Raw genomic sequence first — 20,660 nt, 5'->3', positions numbered from 1 at the left:
GAGAAATAGCGATAACAAACTTCAATTGTCAAAATCCAAGATGGCTGCTTGTCGGCCATGCTGTTTTCCGATCGGTCTCAAAATGCAATATGCATAACTAGGCACCAAGAGGAACCTACATGTGAAGTTTGAGAAAGATCCCTTCAATACTTTCTGAGAAATAGCGATAACAAACTTCAATTGTCAAAATCCAAGATGGCTGCCTGTCGGCCATGTTGTTTTCCGATTGATCTTAAAATGCAATATGCATAACTAGGCACCGAGGAAAACCTATGTATGAAATTTGAGAAAGATCCCTTCAGCACTTTCGGAGAAATATCGATAACAAGAATTGTTTACGGACGGAGGGACGGACGGACGACGGGCGATTTGAATAGCCCACCATCATCAATGGTGGGCTAAAAATCTGAGTTAAGAGTCTAATAACAGGACCCATCTATCTCAAATGTCCTGATACTTAGAGGGAAATATATAAACAGTAAATTGTTCAATAATGTTTACGCTGTGGTATATAAGGTACATGTACTTGTAGCTAAAGAATAACAAGGTTTTCCAACGACCCTTATTTCTGAAAAATAAAACTAGTGATAACAAATTGGCGTCCACTACCTTATAACTGTCTGGTTTGAATCAGACAGATTTTCACATTATTAAAATCAGCAGTCTAATTCTGAATTGGGAATTGAATATTCTAGACACAAGGGACTTTCCTGTTGCTATGTTTTTATTTGCATTCCTTCAATAAAGCTGCGTGTTATCAATAATTCAGTAACAAATTAAAGTATGCTAACCATACCCACAGGGACCTGATAATTTGTTACAGTCTATGTGTAATTGGACCCTCCCTAGTGTATATAGCGCTACAGTTTATACACACGGACTGTAACAAATTAGCAGGTCCCTGTGACCATATAATGTTTAAATACATAAAGTGATAGATACAATGTCTAAAGATATAAATTACAAACGGCATCCCTAAATTCTTGCCACTCGTATTTGTGTTTTCATATACGTATCCATGGAAACGGTTGCTGATTGAACAAATAATGGGTTTGATCAGCAGTTTGAGTGTTGAAGATCGTTAAATGTCCACAATTAAAAGCTTTTTATGGATTGATCATATAGAACTTAATTATAGAATGGGGTCGTACAGTAGCTTCACGCTTGCCTTTCGTGTAGCTGCTTACAACTAGCTTTCTTCTTCTTTTTTTTAAGCAGTCCACAACCATAAAAGGAATCATCGAAATGGAATCAAGTCCTTGACTATCAAATCAACTGGGTACAGGAAAAGCAGGAATATATATAAGGATGGGTTGGTTAACTTTAATTAATTGAGACAAATTTTATGAACTGCGAAGCAGTTCATAATAAATTTGTCTCAAGACCTATTGAGGTTTATACCCCCATACACCTCAACATAACTTTATTCAATCCTTATATTTATATTTTTTTGATATTTTGTACAATATTTTGTCTTTGAAAAATAGGGACTTGTGCAAGTCTACCACGGAACTTACCGAAATGTACGTCATCACTCTTCGTCTACATATGGTTAATACTTTTAGGATTTATTTCGTGAACAAACTTAATAGCGAATTAAAACGAATATTAGTTTTAAAGGAATTCATTTCATATAAATATGATCACTTTTGAAAAGGAATTAAAAAAATATAGTCCAAGCTCGACAAATGTATTCCTACGCCGGACTTGATATAGTTCATTGAAAAATGACTCGAGTTAACTGTGGTAGGTTCATTGAGTCTGAATTGAGTGGAAATATAAATATTCTAAATACAATCCATATATATACAGATTAACAATTTGATTTACTGTAAATCCCAGTTATAAAGCATGTGGTGGTGGTGGTGGTGCACTTTCTTCAAGTATACTAGGCTTATTCATGTCAATACATTTTGAAGTCCTTCATTCCAGCATACTATTGGCCTTATGATCAGGTCTTGGAGACTCTAGGCTAATAAAAAATCATTGTTTATAGATTTTAGCACATTTGACCCCTCTGACCTTTAATGAAGGTCAAGGTCATTCATTTGAACACACTTGGTAGCCCTTCATCCCAGCATGATACAAGTGCCAATTCTACAGGTCTCAGGACCTCTTGGTTATTGAAAAGTTTTTTTTTTAACATTCTATTTGGTCCCTATGACCTAAAATGTAAGTCAAGGTCAGCCATTTGAACAAACTTTGTAACCTTTCACCCCAGCATCCTGCAGACCCAATACCAACGCCCTGTGTCTTAAGGTTATTTAAAAGAAAATATTTAAAAACTATAGCCTATTTGACCCCTGTGACCTTGAATGTAGGTCAAGGTCATTCATTTAAACAAACTGGATAGCCCTTTACCCCAGGATGCCACAGGTCTCTATGCCCGACAGTTCTTGAGAAGAATTTGTTTAAAGTAAAAAGTTGACGCAAAATTGATGACAGACACTGCACCATGGAATCAACTCACTTGTCCTTTGGTCAGGTGAGCTTATAATCAACACCCTTCATTACGAACAGACAAAAGGATGGAATAACAATGGCGAAATAACAACACAAATACCATTTGAATGTTCACCAATACTTTACTTCCATCTGTAATTCTATACACATTCTGATAAATGTGAATTGAAAGACATTTGATAATTCTCATATTAATATTCAAAACTCCAGCTACTGATATGGTTTTCATAACATTTTAACTCACATTCTCAGTTTTTGTTTTCATTTCTAGAACTAACCTGTATGATCAATGATACCAGAAATAAACATAGATAAAGCATTTACCTCAATTACAACCTCAATAAACAGCAAGGTATCATAGATATGAGCTTTTGTTGTGGTGAAATCATTTTTTTAGAACAGATGTATTGTAAGATTTATCGAAAAAACAATGGTGTAACTAGACATCTGCTGATAGATTTGTAAAAAATTTATGATATTTGATAAATGAAGTTTGTATATATAATACATCCATAAAATAAGGCGATATTTCCTTTTTATTATAATAAACGTCGAAATACTAATGATATATTACCGTCATACCTGAAATTATTCTATTTCACGTCAAATCAACAGTGTGATTTTACAATTTAAAGCGAAATATATTGATTAAAATAGTCTAATAGACATTTACACACAAATCATATATTCTGACTAATATAGAAAAATATATTAAAGACATCTGTCCATATAAACTTCAAATGTCCACCTTTAGCGAAGTTTTCAAAAATAAACTTCAAATATCTTCCAATATACATTAAAATTTTAAATATCATCAAATACATATATTGATATTTTCAGTATAAAGCATTCTTTATATCACATAGGATATTGACAACAACAAAAAAATGTACTCTACATGATGTACAAATCAAACTTGAAAACAAAATACCAGGTATATCAAATTACTTGAACTTTATTCTTTAAATATCATAGAACAGCTTTATGCCTTTTCTTCCAAATTATATTTAATTTAAAATTCAATGTAAAAATATAAAAAAAAAAATTGAAATCTGACACACTTAAAAGTTTTTAATCTGTGAAATTCAATCATAATCATTTTGTTTTACTTTCCATTGGAATCTTTTTTGACTTAAACAAAGGAATTTACAAATTTACCGTAAATAAGCCCATTCCCATAAATTAGCCCCCCTCTTCATTTTTGCAGAATCATCAATGTACCCAAATATTATACTAATCCGTCACACTTCAAACTATGTTGCCTTAAATTCCTTGAGCAATACATCACAGGATTCATCATTTGACTAGACTGTTATTTCATCGGTAAATTTTGGACTTGAAAATTGTGTTCTCTTCTTCTCAGAATTCAACACAGCACAGCACTCTTAGTTCCCATGGTAACACACAACTAAAAACGATTACATACTATAGGCCTACTGTATCAAAATGTTTTTAAGTAGAATTTTATGACAAAGTACCAGGTACTACCTTTTAAGATTGATAACAATTTGACTAGATTGTTTTCTTCCTTCAGGTGAAGTTCTACTTATCAAATATTGCACTGAAAGATTAGAAACCACATGTTTTACTCGGGCTCAAATCAAAACATACACTGGACAACTAGGAAAAGGTTATTTCTTTTTGGTACAATGTAAAGCAATCATTCAGGGCATCGTTGATTCAATATTGGGTTTTATTCCTTTCAAATACAAACCACTTACTCATTAGACTTGTTGCTTTCAAATGTGGTTTTTATAGACTATGTACACCAGTTACAAGATTGTACATCATCATCTTAACTGAAATTGATAGTTAAAAGAGACAAGTGACAATCCAATTGTTCCAAATCACCTTTGGATTGAAATTTTACTCATAAAATGATAGAATTAGAGTGATTTTTGACTTCAGGAGACATTTAAATCTCCTGGAAATAATTCTGCCTATCTGAACATTACATTAATTTTTTTTTTTTATTTTTTTTTTTTACATTTTCAGTAGAATGCCAACAGAGTTACTGCCCCTGATTAGCTTAGTTTGAAGAAAGTGCACATTGAAATAAAGCCTTAAATTTCTACTCTGACTCTATGAAACAATGATTTAATTAGAGACCAAAACTTTGACAATATAAAATGTCAATGCAAAAACGAAACCTTTGATATTGTTTACTTTTACTCTCATATTAAACAACATTAATGTTTTTGTAATTGAAAGGTTAAAAGAAGTTAGCATTCCACAGCACGGTGACTTACACTTCTGTCCACACCAACGTCTACATAATCCACATTGAAATTTACACTTCTGACATTCCACACCAACATCTACATAATCCACATTGAGATTTACACTTCTGACATTCCACACCAACATCTTAATGTAAATCCACATTGAGATTTACACTTCTGACATTCCACACCAACATCTTAATGTAAATCCACATTGAGATTTACACTTCTGACATTCCACACCAACATCTACATAATCCACATTGAAATTTACACTTCTGACATTCCACACCAACATCTTAATGTAAATCCACATTGAGATTTACACTTCTGACATTCCACACCAATATCTTAATGTAAATCCACATTGAGATTTACACTTCTGACATTCCACACCAACATCTTAATGTAAATCCACATTGAAATTTACACTTCTGACATTCCACACCAATATCTTAATGTAAATCCACATTGAGATTTACACTTCTGACATTCCACACCAATATCTTAATGTAAATCCACATTGAGATTTACACTTCTGACATTCCACACCAATATCTACACGTCAATCCACATTAAGACTTAAACTTCTGACATTCCACTTCAATACCATTAATAAGTATGTAAAAACCATCACTTAGAAAAGCTTTCTGACACAATGGATACTCACTAACCTAATATCATCAGCATAACAATAAACAGACTTGGAGGTCTCCCAGTTAATTAAAAAACTTTTATAATCAGCCTCTCATGTTTCAGCATCAATCACAAAACTGTTATAAATAATCCCCATCAATATTTATTAGTAAAACCGCCTACATCACAACATTAATTAGTAAATACAAATAAACAACCTCCCAAGTCTCAGCATTAATTACAAAACAGTCATTAGAAGCCTCGAAGTTTTCAGAAATAATGGCTGAACATACACTTATTAATAAAAATATTTCTCTTTTAATGTAAAAACAACACATACATAAATAATATCAATTATCATAACCCCAAACATACCTGCCAGATCAACAGGCTCCCGAGATTCACACAACTTCCAAAACCACTTTTTGGCATAATGATAGCACTTAGCTACCGAACATAAAGTTATTTAACTTGCCTGATTTGTCAGATTGTTCTTGAATGGAGTACATCAGGTCCTGTATAAGATTGGGGCAAGAGAGAGCAGGATTCACAACATTGGAGCATTATTTCTGTATTTAAATTAAAAAGTGCACCTGTTTCTGTAAGCACCCCTAACCATTTGAAGAAGAAAGGGGATGTGTGTGCTGGTCAAATCAAACTTCATGAAAACTGAAGTCTGACATCAATGAGGTTTTCTCAAAAGAAACAATATCATAGATACTCAATTTCTGAAAGTTTTTTTTTTTAATCAATACTGTTTTGATATTTCCTTGAAAATTATTTTATTAACACACATTTCCTCAGATTTAGTTAGCATACTTTGGACTTGTTTGGTCAAATACGGTAATATTGAATGTCCCAGTTGTTTCATCACTGTTTACTTCCCCCCCCCCCCCCCCCCCAAAGGAAATCATTACAGAATTAAAGAAAAGTTCCTTGGCAAATTTTTATATAAATTTTTATATAGCTTATATCTAATTACCAGTATGTTTTTCTATGGAATATTTTAAGTTATGGAACGTTGATAAAACTGGGTCCAGACTAGAAAAAAATACTCAGCACCTAGTCAGGGGAGCTTACCTTTGATTCAGGGCACACATAATTACATATACATAATGTACTACATTATATACCTAAAACTTACTTGGGGAAACGTGTAGTCTCATTTAAGTATGGCACAATAACTTGATAACTGTACGGTAACTTTAATTAAATATAAAAACAAATAATTTGTATTCATACCTAGCAATGCAGGTTAAATCTGTGAACATATAACATCAAACACATTCCAATAACATAACAACAGGTTGTTTGTTTATAAATTAGATCCTACAGATATAGGATATTTGATACAATTCAGTATCGAACAATAGTAAACAATGTGAACTTACAATAAAAATTAAAACTTAAGAGACTGAATGATAATAACAATTCTGCAAATTATTAATTAATACTTTTGTATCAGATTAAGTTGGTCAGAGTACTCGGAGATCTATATTATATCATAGGTCTCGGAGGGTTGGTAGGGAGGGGAAAGGTTTAGGAAACAGTGTGGATACCAACAATCAATGATAGAACTAAAATAGAGATCTAATAATATTATAAAATATCTTTGTACATGTTGATGTAACTAGGTTGATCAGAGACCAATATAAACCAGTATATAGGTCTCTGGGTGGGTGGGGGACGGTTAAGATTATAGGAGAGGGTCTCTAGATCTCTAGCTGTTGTGTGTTGCATGCCTAAGATAAAGGGAGACAAGCAGGATATGTAAAGAAATTTGTCCACGACAATCTTACAGTAAAGTCCTGTTGATATGAGTTGTTGTTTTTTTTTTTGTAAAAATAAAGTATATTTAGTAACAATCAGGTATAGGATGAAGTAATGCTTCAACATGCAGAGACCTAACAAAAATGGTTAACACAGGTCTCTGCCTCCACATACTTAAATCCAATCCAATCTTCACATAATGATACCAGCAATGTGTAGAAAATCACCCTCAACAGAATTTTTTTATTTTCACACCCAGACATCAATATTATCTCCCAAGCAATATCTAAAGAAATTGATTGTTTTTGTATTTTTGTATTTTTTTTTTGCATGATTCTGATATGTTGAAAAATAGAAATGAAATTTCATAGATACTAATTATGAACAAAATAACAAAAGATAATTTGACATTTAACATAGAGACAAAAAAAGGAATTCACTGTTATATTTGCAGCAATAACAACAAAGGAAAACAAAAATAGGAAGAGATAGCAAGTTCAGCACTGAAGTCATAGCACTTATATAATTAATTGTGGAGCAGCAAAAACAAAGTGACAATTTAAACGAAATTCTTGAGATTCAATAATATTGGTTGGATAAAAAATTAAAATAAAGAATTACTAGCATGGACCAAAATTGGTGATTTGGCAGATATTTTACCAGGAAAAACAAATATTTCAAAAGGTTCTTTTTTTTAAAACTCAAATTGAAAACTAAAGCATATGTATTGTACAGGTATCCAAATAAACTTCTTTAAAAATGGACGATAAAAACATAGATAGATGAATTAAACATTTGAAGAAAACAATCTTTGAAACTAACAATACAGATGATACATAAACAATTAACATATTAATAAATCATCATGACTAGAAATGTACAATTACAATTATCACATAAAATGTGTCTGTACTGTACAAAAAAAAAAAAAATGTGCTTCAATTTATACAGTTATTTTGATAACTAAAGCTAACATTAACAGTTGATATGAGAGTTTAGGGTGAAAGGTAATTATACCTAGATTTGTAAACTAACCAAGAGCCGTAATTTAATTTTGAGATTTTTTTTTTTTTTTATAACTGAGAGTACTCTCCCTTACCAGTGTATAAAACCAGAACAATGCAAACATTCATGTTTTAGAGTTAGCTCCCCTGTCATTGTTTTTCACCATTCATAATATCTATAGGCAGCATCAGCAAGTAGAACATAGTACTCGGCAGTGAACTGGTTAATTTCCTGTAATTTTGGGGTTTTGTATTTTGTTTACTGATATTAACTTTAATCACTGTAAAATGTGATGAGAGATGTGACTTATACAATTAAGTCTTAAAAGTTAAGATTTTAATGCCCAATCATTTGTGAAATAATGTTAAATAAAACTAAAATTCTATGCTCCTAATAAAATTATACAAAACATAAATCAGATCTAAACAAATTACAATAATAACATTTGATGAATATGCTAAACACATACTGATACTTATCACAGGACTTAAACATTACAAACATATTTCTTTTTAAACAATTGAAAAAAAAAATCTGATGGTTTAGGAATGTTAGGGTTGTCATGGGAACAATGGTAAAATGTTAAAACCTGTCAAATGAATAAATATCTTGGTGTTTATAACCTCTATAATTAAGGAATGGTCATTAAAAGAACAAATAAACCCATACATACATTTAAACTGACTAAGTACTTACTGTACACCTACATCTTAATGGATTTTCATTCCTCCAGTTTAATTCTTGGGAAAATACGTAAATCTTGAAACAAAGCAAAAACTAAACAATTCTTAAAACATTACATCATAATTTATATATCATAATAATGTTTAAAAGACCCCTTTCAGTAGCCTAATATTAAATTTCACTTTGGTTTGGAATCTCAAGACTCGTCAGTGTCTACCCATAGATATATCTAGTAATCTATGTCTTCAATACTTAAAATCTTCCTGAAGTATAGCAAATATCTATACCTAAACGCCCCTCCCAGTACGGAATCTGACATTCTGTGACATCAGCAATACCTACTAAAATGTCCCTCCCAGTAGGAATTCAGACATTATGTGACACCATCAATACCTTCTTAGACATTTGGCCAATTGAATCTCCATATTTTGTGATGTCATCGGCCATATTTACAGTAGAATCTCCATATTTTGTGATGTCATCAGCCATATTTACACATCAGCAGCATGTTATCATTCTGTACTTGAACATTCAGCAGTATAAAATGTCATAAGTATTGACATCAACATTTCGGGGATTTTGTGATGTCATGGCCCACTCCTTGAACATTCAGCAGTATAATTGTATGCTCTATGTCACACTTGAACGATCAAGCCCTGTGGAGATGTCACCAATTCCTACCACTGTGTTACAGTCATCAGTAGTTACTGGGGCACTCCTTCGGATGGACGTAGCCAAAGATATTAAGTTCGTAAAGTGAGGTGAGAATGGTGAAGAATACATAGATGATCATAAGTACTACCCCGTAGCTCTTGGTTAGACGCCATTTGTTTAGATGGGTGATCAATAGAAGCAGGAACACTGTGGCTAGTAGAGTAAACGACGAGTACAGGAGACCTGTAAAACAACAAACGACAAATATATAGTGTATACCAACATCTCACACAACACAATTTCTAGCAGAGTAAACGACGAGTACAGGAGACCTGTAAAACAACAAACGATAAATATATAGTGTATACAAACATCACAAACAGCTAGTGGCTAGTAGAGTAAATGACGTGTACAGCAGACCTGTTGTTTTCTCTGCAATGATTTAAAATCTCAGTCTTTTAAGCAAAGTCAACTTCCTGAAGATTTTATTTCACTTTTGTCATCAGAGATATATTATTTTATGATAAATAATTATATCAACATGTCCTCAAAATTTGACCTTGACTCACCTTCACTGTACACCTCAATAGGTTCTCCCTTCTTGATAATGATCTGGAGTAACCATGGTACCCCCATACATATAAGGATATCAAAAACATTACTTCCCACTGCGTTAGAGACTGCCATATCCCCATGACCTACAAAAAACAAGTTATATCCATTTATACATAAAGAGATGTCCTGGAAGTCATATACACATAACAAGTGAAATTGGGATTATTTACTGTTCAAACAAATAATACTGAAATTATGTACTGAAAACCTAAAAAACCTAAAAAGAAAAGATCAATTTTGCCATGTCCTTGTACATTTCTTACTGTGTGAGGGATGTGGGAAACATCTTTGTTTCTCGCTGTTTGATAAACACATATTGGACTTGAACGAGTTAATATAGTGCTAGTGTATACCTGTTTCTGAAGACGATTATCTATTTAAACATGTCTGTTGTTATTTTGTGATATCTACCTGGTAGTAAAGGTAAACTTGCAGCATTATACTTTATTTTTATCCATTAAAATGTTTGTAATGCAATTCCCTCTGGCCATTCATATTATCTATGTCGATTACAATAGACATCCTCATCTTGGAATGTCAATTACAGATAAGTCAGTCTCAAGAATAATCTGTGAAATCCTTACTAAACGAATACATACCGCAGCTTTAATGGCATATTAAAACTTTTAAGATGATCCCTGTTAGATCACAGCTCATTCTAACATCCGACAGGGAATGTCTAACATGTGTTCTCACTATATATAGCTATTACATCAGGTATGCTGACCCCGAAGGCGTAACTTAATTACCTTCTCGTACTACTATTAGACTAGCTGTTACATCAGGTGTGCTGACCGCCGAAGGTGTAACTCACTTACCTTCTCGTACTACTATTAGACTAGCTGTTACATCAGGCATGCTGACCCTGAAGGTGTAACTTACTTACCTTCTCGTACTACTATTACACTAGCTATTACATCAGGTATGCTGACCCCGAAGGTGTAACTTACTTACCTTCTCGTACTACTATTACACTAGCTATTACATCAGGTATGCTGACCCCGAAGGAGTACCTTACTTACCTTCTCGTACTACTATTACACTAGCTGTTACATCAGGTATGCTGACCCCGAAGGTGTAACTTACTTACCTTCTCGTACTACTATTAGACTAGCTATTACATCAGGCATGCTGACCCCGAAGGCGTAACTTACTTACCTTCTCGTACTACTATTACACTAGCTATTACATCAGGTATGCTGACCCCGAAGGTGTAACTTACTTACCTTCTCGTACTACTATTACACTAGCTATTACATCAGGCATGCTGACCCCGAAGGCGTAACTTACTACCTTCTCGTACTACTATTAGACTAGCTATTACATCAGACATGCTGACCCCGAAGGCGTAACTTACTACCTTCTCGTACTACTATTACACTAGCTATTACATCAGGTATGCTGACCCCGAAGGTGTAACTTAATTACCTTCTCGTACTACTATTAGACTAGCTGTTACATCAGACATGCTGACCCCGAAGGCGTAACTTACTACCTTCTCGTACTACTATTAGACTAGCTGTTACATCAGGTATGCTGACCCCAAAGGCGTAACTTACTACCTTCTCGTACTACTATTAGACTAGCTGTTACATCAGGTATGCTGACCCCAAAGGCGTAACTTACTTACCTTCTCGTACTACTATTAGACTCGCTATTACATCAGGCATGCTGACCCCGAAGGCGATAAATGTAAGTCCCATTACAGTATCAGGGATGTCTGCAGTATACCCTGTAAAATAACGTGTAATGACAAAGTAATATTTATAGGTGTATAAATTGTCTGACAGTAGAATCTATCCTATTTCTGATTATGGTGAATCCTCCTTACTGTACTCGATTTATTATCTTACCCAAGTACCCTTGGTATGAAAGGGAAATTGTTTGTTGCAATTTCTATAAAACTGTTTTTGGTATCTTCAACATCAATCATTTAAGATCTTCTGCCATTCCCATTTCCTGAGACATTTATCCTTATTTTTTCACTTCCTCCATCCTTTATGGCAAGGAAAAACAAGCCCCCCCCCCCCCCCCCCCCTTCTATGTGAAATTAACTTAACAACTATGCATACAGTAGCATTTTACTAAAAAGCAGTAGACATTATATTTGGCTTATAATTGGAAGAATATAGCATAAGGCGTTAAAGTCATGATACTGCAATTAATGCCCCTTCCAATGAAATATACAACTCAGTTAATCACTGTCACAATCAAGATGATGTCCTATTAACCAACCCCTACTCACCTATAACGGTAATCATCCAGACCATAATATACGAAAATATCGTTAACCAGACGAGGCACATGATGAAAGTGACGACGAACCAGCGCCGCCATCGAGGTTTACGACAGTCGGGTACAGATATAAATAGCACTATCTTCAGTGGTATAGCTATAATATATAGAGCTCTTTTCCACCAGGCATCGGGCCAAGCAAAAACAGACTCGGGTTCGTCATCGTAACTTGCTGAAAATAGATAAAATGACTCTGGTTCTGCATCATAACTTGCTGAAAAAAAAATTAAAAGGATACGTTGTAGCAAATAAGTTGGCTATTTATAGAAAAAAAAATTACGAGTTAAACATGCTTAATCTTCATGCCTCTTTACTATAGAAAGGGGTAACCCTATGTACCTCTATAATAGAAGTTTCTGTATCTTCTATAAATTAACCTGCAGTGTATTGCACCTGCTGGTCGTGAAGGCTCTCAACACAAAAACTATATAAGGAATGTCATAAGAGACAGGAACTTAGTATAAATATTCATGAGTTTGGTGTAGATATTCATGAACTTGAAATAAATATTCATGAACTTGAAATAATTATTCACGAACTTGGTATAAATTTTTTTTTTTTTTTTCATTAATCTAATCTGACTTATGACTTCCAAATTAATCAATTTATTTTATCATTATTATCATCATCATCAGAGCTAATTTAACCGATACATAATATTCCTTTAATCTGGTACCAACCAGACTTTTCAAAATTCATCAACTTATTACTGAAGTACAGATACCATCACTGTCACCACAACCATTACCATCACCATCACCATCACCACAACCATCACCATTACCATCACCATCAACACCATCATCAACATTTCACATAGATGTTTGTAGTTACAAACGCCTGTCATCACTGTCAGCAGCAGTACCGGCATAATGGAATTAATGCAGAACAACGATGAAAACTTCTCGTCTTCGTCATCATTGTACTGTCTAACAAAATTGAAACAGCTTTTTCCTCTTTTTTTTTTCTTATCAAACTTGTTAAGTTTTTAACAATAAACAGGCCAGACATGTTGCTTCATGTCATTACATGTCAGCTGTTGCCCTTTGTTTTCCTTGAGATGAAATTATGTGCTCCGGTCCCAGGTAAGTTTCCAGAATCATACAGGTCTATAAACTTTATTTTCATCTCAACAACAGTTTTATCAAAGACCAAATGTTGGATTTATTTGTTACAGAAAGTTTCATTTTATTTTGTTGAGATAAAAAAATAATAAGTAACATTCAAAGTTCAGGTACAGGAAACTGGCTCTGGGGACCGAGCACAGCATAAAATGTTTACCTAAACCTGCACAATATACAGTAACATGGAGAATACAGGGTCTTCTCCATTTCTTCTTTAAAGATAATCCCAGCAAATCTTTTCTGAGAGATATCTCGGAATACTTGCAGAAGTCCATAATTGTTTTCTATTTTTAGATAGTGGAATACATGTATCTTGTCATTTGCTGTTACACATGTACGTGTTCATTAGTTCATGTTGGCAGCAAGCAGGATGAGGAATCTTCTCCATTACTTCTTTCATGACACCCAATCAATTGAACTACTTCCCCAGAGATATCTTCGAATGCTGTCGATTCCATGATAACTTTCTCTTTTTCAAGAGCAAAATATGTTGTTTTCTTATTAACACATGTTCGCTTGGTCATGTTGTCAACAGAACACATTTTTCACATTGCATTATGGGAATCAGTAGCCATATATGGGAACCTCATTTGCATGTTATCTCGACAGCTGATGATTTGTAAATCTGATATGGAATTACACATCTTGGAACCCAATGTAGAATGAAACTGATATGGAATTTCACATCTTGGAACCCAACGTAGAAAGAAACTATCTAGAGATATTTAGACAATCTTTGTTTTTGTTCAGAAAATTGCCGTTTGCTTCTGTGATGACTACAGTCTCTCTAACTCAGCTGACAGAGCATGCTCCTTTCCATGAGATGTTGGGTCTCAGATTATCACGCTGGAGACCAGAGTTCGATTCCTGTATAGGCACTCACCAGGAATATGTTTTTTCCTGTCTTTTTTCACACCATTATTTGCCAACTTGTAAAAAACATGTCGTCACCATCCTATTGACGTTGTTACTGTATCGTTTATTGACTTGTAGAGAGAAAAAAAAATGCAACCTCTAGATCAGGATTTACACCTGCATGGGCTCAACGGACACTCTGTTGATTATTATGAAATACAAGTATTATATATTTAAATTTTTTTTTTATCATGATTTCTGTTGGGCATATTAATAAGGTTCATGCTACAACTATTGTGTAATTACCGGTAAGATAAATATAGAATTAGAATTGCAAACAATGGGATCTATTACTGGGTAAAATGATATATTTAGATAGAGAGGAAAGAAGGATATATTTCAATAAATACAAACTAAATTCCAAATGGAAATCCATGATTAGCTTTGAATTAAATAATGTTAACAAGTAACTAAAATTGAAATTAACATTGACGAGATAAATAAAAAGGTATTACAGACAGAGATATACAGATTATCAGAATAATTACTAACATTCTAGTTTTTTTCTTTCTTTCTTTTGCTTTCTTCCTTTATTTCTTTGTTGTTTTTTGTTTTTTGTTTTTTTTTTGAAAGATTGACAAAACTGCAACAGTAAGTCGAATACCTCCCCTCACAAGAGAGAGTTTTACTGATATGAGTGTATTATATTGAATTTTAAATATAATTTATAATTTAATTTCAAATGTTATCAATGTTAAATTATAGGTCAGATAAGATATTATCTATACCAACAGTAAATGGATTCCCTCCCCTAAGAAGTTTGTTGTATGTTAAGTGTGTATTATGATAGAAGTTATATAAATTGGACAGTATGTGAAATTAAAGGTCAGATCAATTCAGAAAACATCTTTATCAACAGAAAGTTGATTATCTCCCTTTACAAGTGTGTTTTACTTACAAAGTTGCATAATGTTAAATTGGACAGTTTATTAAATCAAACATCAGATCAGAAAAATATCTATATCAACAGTAAGTGAATTACCTCCCCTAACAGGATACAAGTTATATTATATTGGATAGTAACATGTTAATCACAGGTCAGATCAGATATCTACAGTTTGTCTATCAGAGGTATAATGTTATTTTAACCTTCAGACACTTTTGACCTGTAATTTTCTCTTCAGCTTCAACCATCCAAATCCAGTGTACTTCTGCTATTTAAAAATGTCGAAATCATGAAAAATAATGAGAAAATTGTCAGACAGCACATAATTAAATTACCTGCCATTTCACTTCAGATCGTTGACTACCATTTAAGTTCATGACGGATAACTAGTTAATCAATAAATTTATCAAAGATTAAAATTGATCAGAATGACAGGCACAAAGGGTTCTTTAGATACTGTATACTACCGGTAATTGTTTTATATATTGTATCCTGCATACACAGTAGAGTGCTAATTCATAATTTACACTTAAGATAGCAAGATATTTTGGGGAGTCGTTGTGGGATTTTTGTAGTTATTTAAGAGCAATCTATTAGCTAGGAAACAGTAACTCCAGAAAACATCGCTGATGGACGATGATACATCTCTAAAAAACAGTGATACTTTATACAATGTTCTGTATATTTTCCAACCTTAAATATTCCTCATGTACCCTGAGGTACCTCTGGTAAATTTATACCATACAGTAACATGTACCCTGATGTACCTCTGGTAAATTTTAACTGTACAGTAACATGTACCCTGAGGTACCTCTGGTAAATTATACTGTACAGTAACATGTACCCTGAGGTACCACTGGTAAATTTTAACTGTACAGTAACATGTAACATGTACCCTGAGGTACCTCTGGTAAATTTTAACTGTACAGTAACATGTACCCTGAGGTACCTCTGGTAAATTTTAACTGTACAGTAACATGTAACATGTACCCTGAGGTACCTCTGGTAAATTTTAACTGTACAGTAACATGTACCCTGATGTACCTCTGGTAAATTCTAACTGTACAGCAACATGTACCCTGAGGTACCTCTGGTAAATTATACTGTACAGTAACATGTACCCTGAGGTACCACTGGTAAATTTTAACTGTACAGTAACATGTACCCTGATGTACCTCTGGTAAATTTTAACTGTACAGTAACATGTAACATGTACCCTGATGTACCTCTGGTAAATTTTAACTGTACAGTAACATGTACCCTGATGTACCTCTGGTAAATTTATACCGTACAGTAACATGTACCCTGATGTACCTCTGGTTAATTTTAACTGTACAGTAACATGTACCCTGATGTACCTCTGGTAAATTCTAACTGTACAGTAACATGTACCCTGAGGTACCTCTGGTAAATTTTTACTGTACAGTAACATGTAATATGTACCCTGAGGTACCGCTGGTAAATTCTAACTGTACAACAACATGCTACTGGCTAATAAATGCATGCATCCTTAATCATCAGGTTACAATTTTTCAAAAAGATATTAATTTCCAGCATATTACAATGTTAAAAAAAGGTATTGAGTTCATGCATGTTACAATGCTTAAAAAAATGATGATTTCTAGCTAATTGATTGAATTAAAGCTGGGTGGGAATTGAACATGTGTTTGGTACATTGTATGAGGATGCAATGACCTTGTCCAATGTTAACAAATGGTTATTTCCCAGCACTTTAGATCAAGTGTATTTAACTACACTATAAACGTATCAAAAATTTGTAACAGAAGTCATGATACGTGTAACTGTTTCAGTGCCTCTGCTTGAGATCAAACCCAGGACCTCTGGCTCCATAAAGAGGGAATTTCTTTCTAGCCAACCATATCAATATGTCTAGTAATTACAAAAGTCACATCTTTACAAACCAAACTTGTTTGAGCCGGTTTGATGATTATTAAATCAATATTGTGCTACAGAAATATATCATATATTTGAAAGTAGACGGTTATAGATTACCTTACAACAAACTTTCTATATGTCTAGATTGTAAAGAAATTTCTATGGTGGAAACATCTGTGCAGGATCTTGTTCCATTCAGTCTGTTAGACCGATAATGTCTCTTTTGAAGTGACAGATTGCTTTTCTTTTTGTATGTTTTTCAAATTTTATCCAGATGTTGTCATTTAGATGACAATTTCCTTTTACATGTAATGTAATATTGGACATTTTTTCTCATTTAACATGTTTAGTCCCCAGTGGTTATCCCGAGAAAAAAAATCACCTACAGTCAAATCTGACAATAAATAAAATGTTGCTGGTGTAAAGAGTTGAATTTGTTTTTGTGTTTATATTTAACTTATTTCACAAGTAATTTTTCAGTATTAAAAATGAGAATCATGTCTATAAACACACAATATATAGAACAATCTAAAGATTACATAGTTCACCTCTAACCGCAACCCAACCTCCACCCACCCACACCCACAATACCTCGAGAATCACAAAGTTAATAAAATACAGTTTTATCAAATATAAATATGAGTCACATATAGCCAAAGTACATATCCTGTGTATTTAAAAAGGAGTCTTCGAATCATCAGCCATCCAACCAGTAGCATTTTAGATTTTAGTTCTAATGTATAGAGTTTATCCTTCGTATATTTGGTTAAAATTTATTATGTAATTTTGTAAGTTGTTTTCTTGATAATTCAATGTAAGAACGAGCAGTCCCTGAGAAAGCCAAATCTTAGAAAGAAAATTTTGTCTTAACTTTCCATACTGTTTGTGTTGTGTATAAAATGACTTTTTAAAAAGACCAAAATGTTCAGAAGCTAATATATAAAATGTGACCTTGACCCTTTGACTCAATGACCAGTTTTGGTCAGATGACTAAGTTTTCTTCAATCAGTTAATTTGACCTTGACATCTAATTGGCCTAAAGGCCAGAACCGTTCCCTTAATAACCTTGACCTTTGACCCATTGACTTTCACCTATGGTCATGCAGATGACTTTCAGTTTTATTATGAGCAATTTATGACAAAATGAAAATGTTACCCGAGTTGAATACAAAATGTCACCTTGACCTTTAATTTGATGACTTGACTTTTGCCCTGATAGGTCAGTTGAATTCTTGTTTGACCCCAACAAACATAGCTTAGTAATTTGTTAACAAAATGTTTACCAGAAGTATTAGAAAAATTAAATCCTACATACATGTAGGTCGATCAAATGAAATAAATGTCAGATCCAGCTTTTGAAACATTCCATGTGCTAATTATCATCCCTTAAAAAACTAGCCATGTAAGTTATGTTGATGTAGCACTTCAAAACTGTCTTTAACAATTCTAATTAACCAGATGCTGATATTGGGGTATAACATATGCCTGTCTCAACTCTGTTGAGGTGATGAGCATGGAATTCTAACATGATCAAGCTCTTGCTTTTCTTTGTTTCAATTAAAAGCATGCAAATACATAATTAAGAAAATTTAGTAATACAAAAGTGACCAATATCATTTCCTTGCAGTAAACTTAAAAACTACCCGGTATCAATATTGGCATGTTGACCTGTAATTGAATCTTAGCTAATGATCTTTACCTAATAGGAGTAATCTCCCTTTACCTCTGTCCTACAAAAAGAATATCTGAATGGCGACAGGTTTGCGGCTCTAACATCAGTAACAAATTCAAATAATCCTAAGTTCATGAAACTGACCCTACATAAAAAATATCTAATATACTCAGAGCGTTATCGTATATATACACCACTGATTAGCTGGTACAGCACATCTGAAACTTTCTTAATTATGATGAAACAGCTGTTATGCAAATACATGTAACTCCCCAAAATTAATTAGTTTTTAATTAAAACACTACAAAACAATATAAAGTACTGTCTTTCTTGTTATTTATGTCATTAAAGAAAGTTAATTTGAATTTTGATAAAGGCCTTCAATTCCAGTCTTATATTAAAGATGGGTTGTTGATGGACAGCTCAATGTCAAAATAACATAAACAGTAAATTAAGCTGTTTTAAATTATTTCAATATGCAAATTATGTTTTGAATTATTTTAATATGCAGATCAATTCTGCTTGTAAGAAAAATAAACTGAAGAAGTCAACAGGATATCTCTGGACATTTAATACACCAGTATGAGTTTGGTGACTAATTAATTGAAAATAAAGGTCATAAGAAGATTGTACTCAATCACATCAGTAACCATTAAAATGTTAAACAGAGACTATAACTGTCAAACCAAACTACTCCAAGGAGAACATTTTCAATACAGTAAAAATTCTAGTGAGAGTAAAATTATTTTTAAGATAAACTACACATCAAAACTGCCTATCAAATGTTTGTGTACATTATTTACTTTCATTGATGTAGGGAATTAATTCCCTGTGTTAAAACGTGACTATTTTGTCTCATTTTTTTTTGGGGGGGGGGGGGGGGGGGAATTGGTGAATTTTGTTGAATTGGCTTAAAAATTTAAAAAATAAAAAAAATAGAATTTCTGGAGTAGAAAACAAATTGGCTTAAAAATTTAAAAAATAAAAAAAAATGAATTTCTGGAGTAGAAAACAAATTATGGGAATTGGCTTAAAAGTTTAAAAAATAAAAAAAATTGAATGGGACCCAATTGCCTAAAAAGTCCTCAGAAAATGTCCTGTCATATTGTAGAATGGTTAACGAATACAGGGAGATGCATACAGTGATGATGTAGCAATAGATATTAAAAAAATTATGAAATATCTTAAAGATTATGAAAAAGCTATATCTATCATTATAATGATAAAATAAAATAGATACTACATCATGAAAGAGTGATAAATAAATGTATCTTACATATACCCTCCGGTAATATATAGCTTTATCCATTGAATGGCAAAATTATAAAGAATATAGATTTCTGTACAATAAATGTAAGTTATATAATAATGTATAAATTGTTGCAAAAATCATGATGAGTTTTGCAGTGCTGGATAAATAATGTACAATTTTAAAAATAGTTTAATTGAGCAATTACATTTCTGTAAATACAAGCACAAAATTTTATGCATGAATAAAGACAAAACAGAAAATATCTTTACCCATTTTCATTGTATGGCCTTCCCCGGGATCATCTGAATCAGAGTCTGTTAGTGCTGTCAGCTCATCTGGAACACGACATGAAGACTTGTAGAGGTATACATGTAAATTATATCATAGGATTTAAATACAGAAATATTAATGGAGCTATGCATCATGAATTGATCTCATAATGAAAGAAATTAAATTCTAAAATTTTACTTGAGCTATAATCATGTAAAATATTTTACCTTCACTTGCAGATAAGATTTGTATATCATTCTGAATATGTCATCTATAGGTTAGCTTCAGATGTAAAGTTCAT

General features: G+C 32.9%; 1 protein-coding gene and 1 long non-coding RNA gene across 2 annotated transcripts in view; both read right to left on the bottom strand.

Annotated features, from left to right (window-relative positions):
• Nucleotides 1-2,565: 2,565 nt before the first annotated feature.
• The window catches only part of LOC117339369 (sodium/potassium/calcium exchanger 3-like), a 79,176-nt gene continuing 61,081 nt past the window's right edge, over nt 2,566-20,660 (bottom strand). Inside the window, exons 7-11 of the mRNA XM_033900923.1 lie at nt 20,359-20,424; nt 12,295-12,516; nt 11,680-11,781; nt 10,004-10,132; nt 2,566-9,677 (exon numbers count right to left, since the gene is read on the bottom strand). Coding sequence (XP_033756814.1) covers nt 9,478-9,677; nt 10,004-10,132; nt 11,680-11,781; nt 12,295-12,516; nt 20,359-20,424 — 719 coding nt within the window. The 3' untranslated portion in view covers nt 2,566-9,477. The remainder of the gene's footprint in view (nt 9,678-10,003; nt 10,133-11,679; nt 11,782-12,294; nt 12,517-20,358; nt 20,425-20,660) is intronic.
• LOC117339370 lies at nt 14,905-19,687 on the bottom strand. Its single transcript, XR_004535180.1, has 2 exons — nt 16,037-19,687; nt 14,905-15,992 (listed from the first exon to the last, which is right to left on the bottom strand). It is a non-coding gene; the product is annotated as an uncharacterized LOC117339370 (long non-coding RNA).

Source organism: Pecten maximus, chromosome 12 (genome assembly GCF_902652985.1).
Source record: "Pecten maximus chromosome 12, xPecMax1.1, whole genome shotgun sequence".
Classification (NCBI taxonomy): Eukaryota; Metazoa; Mollusca; class Bivalvia; order Pectinida; family Pectinidae; genus Pecten; species Pecten maximus.
The sequence above is the reverse complement of the archived record's forward strand: the minus strand, read 5'-3'. Positions and strand labels throughout refer to the sequence as shown.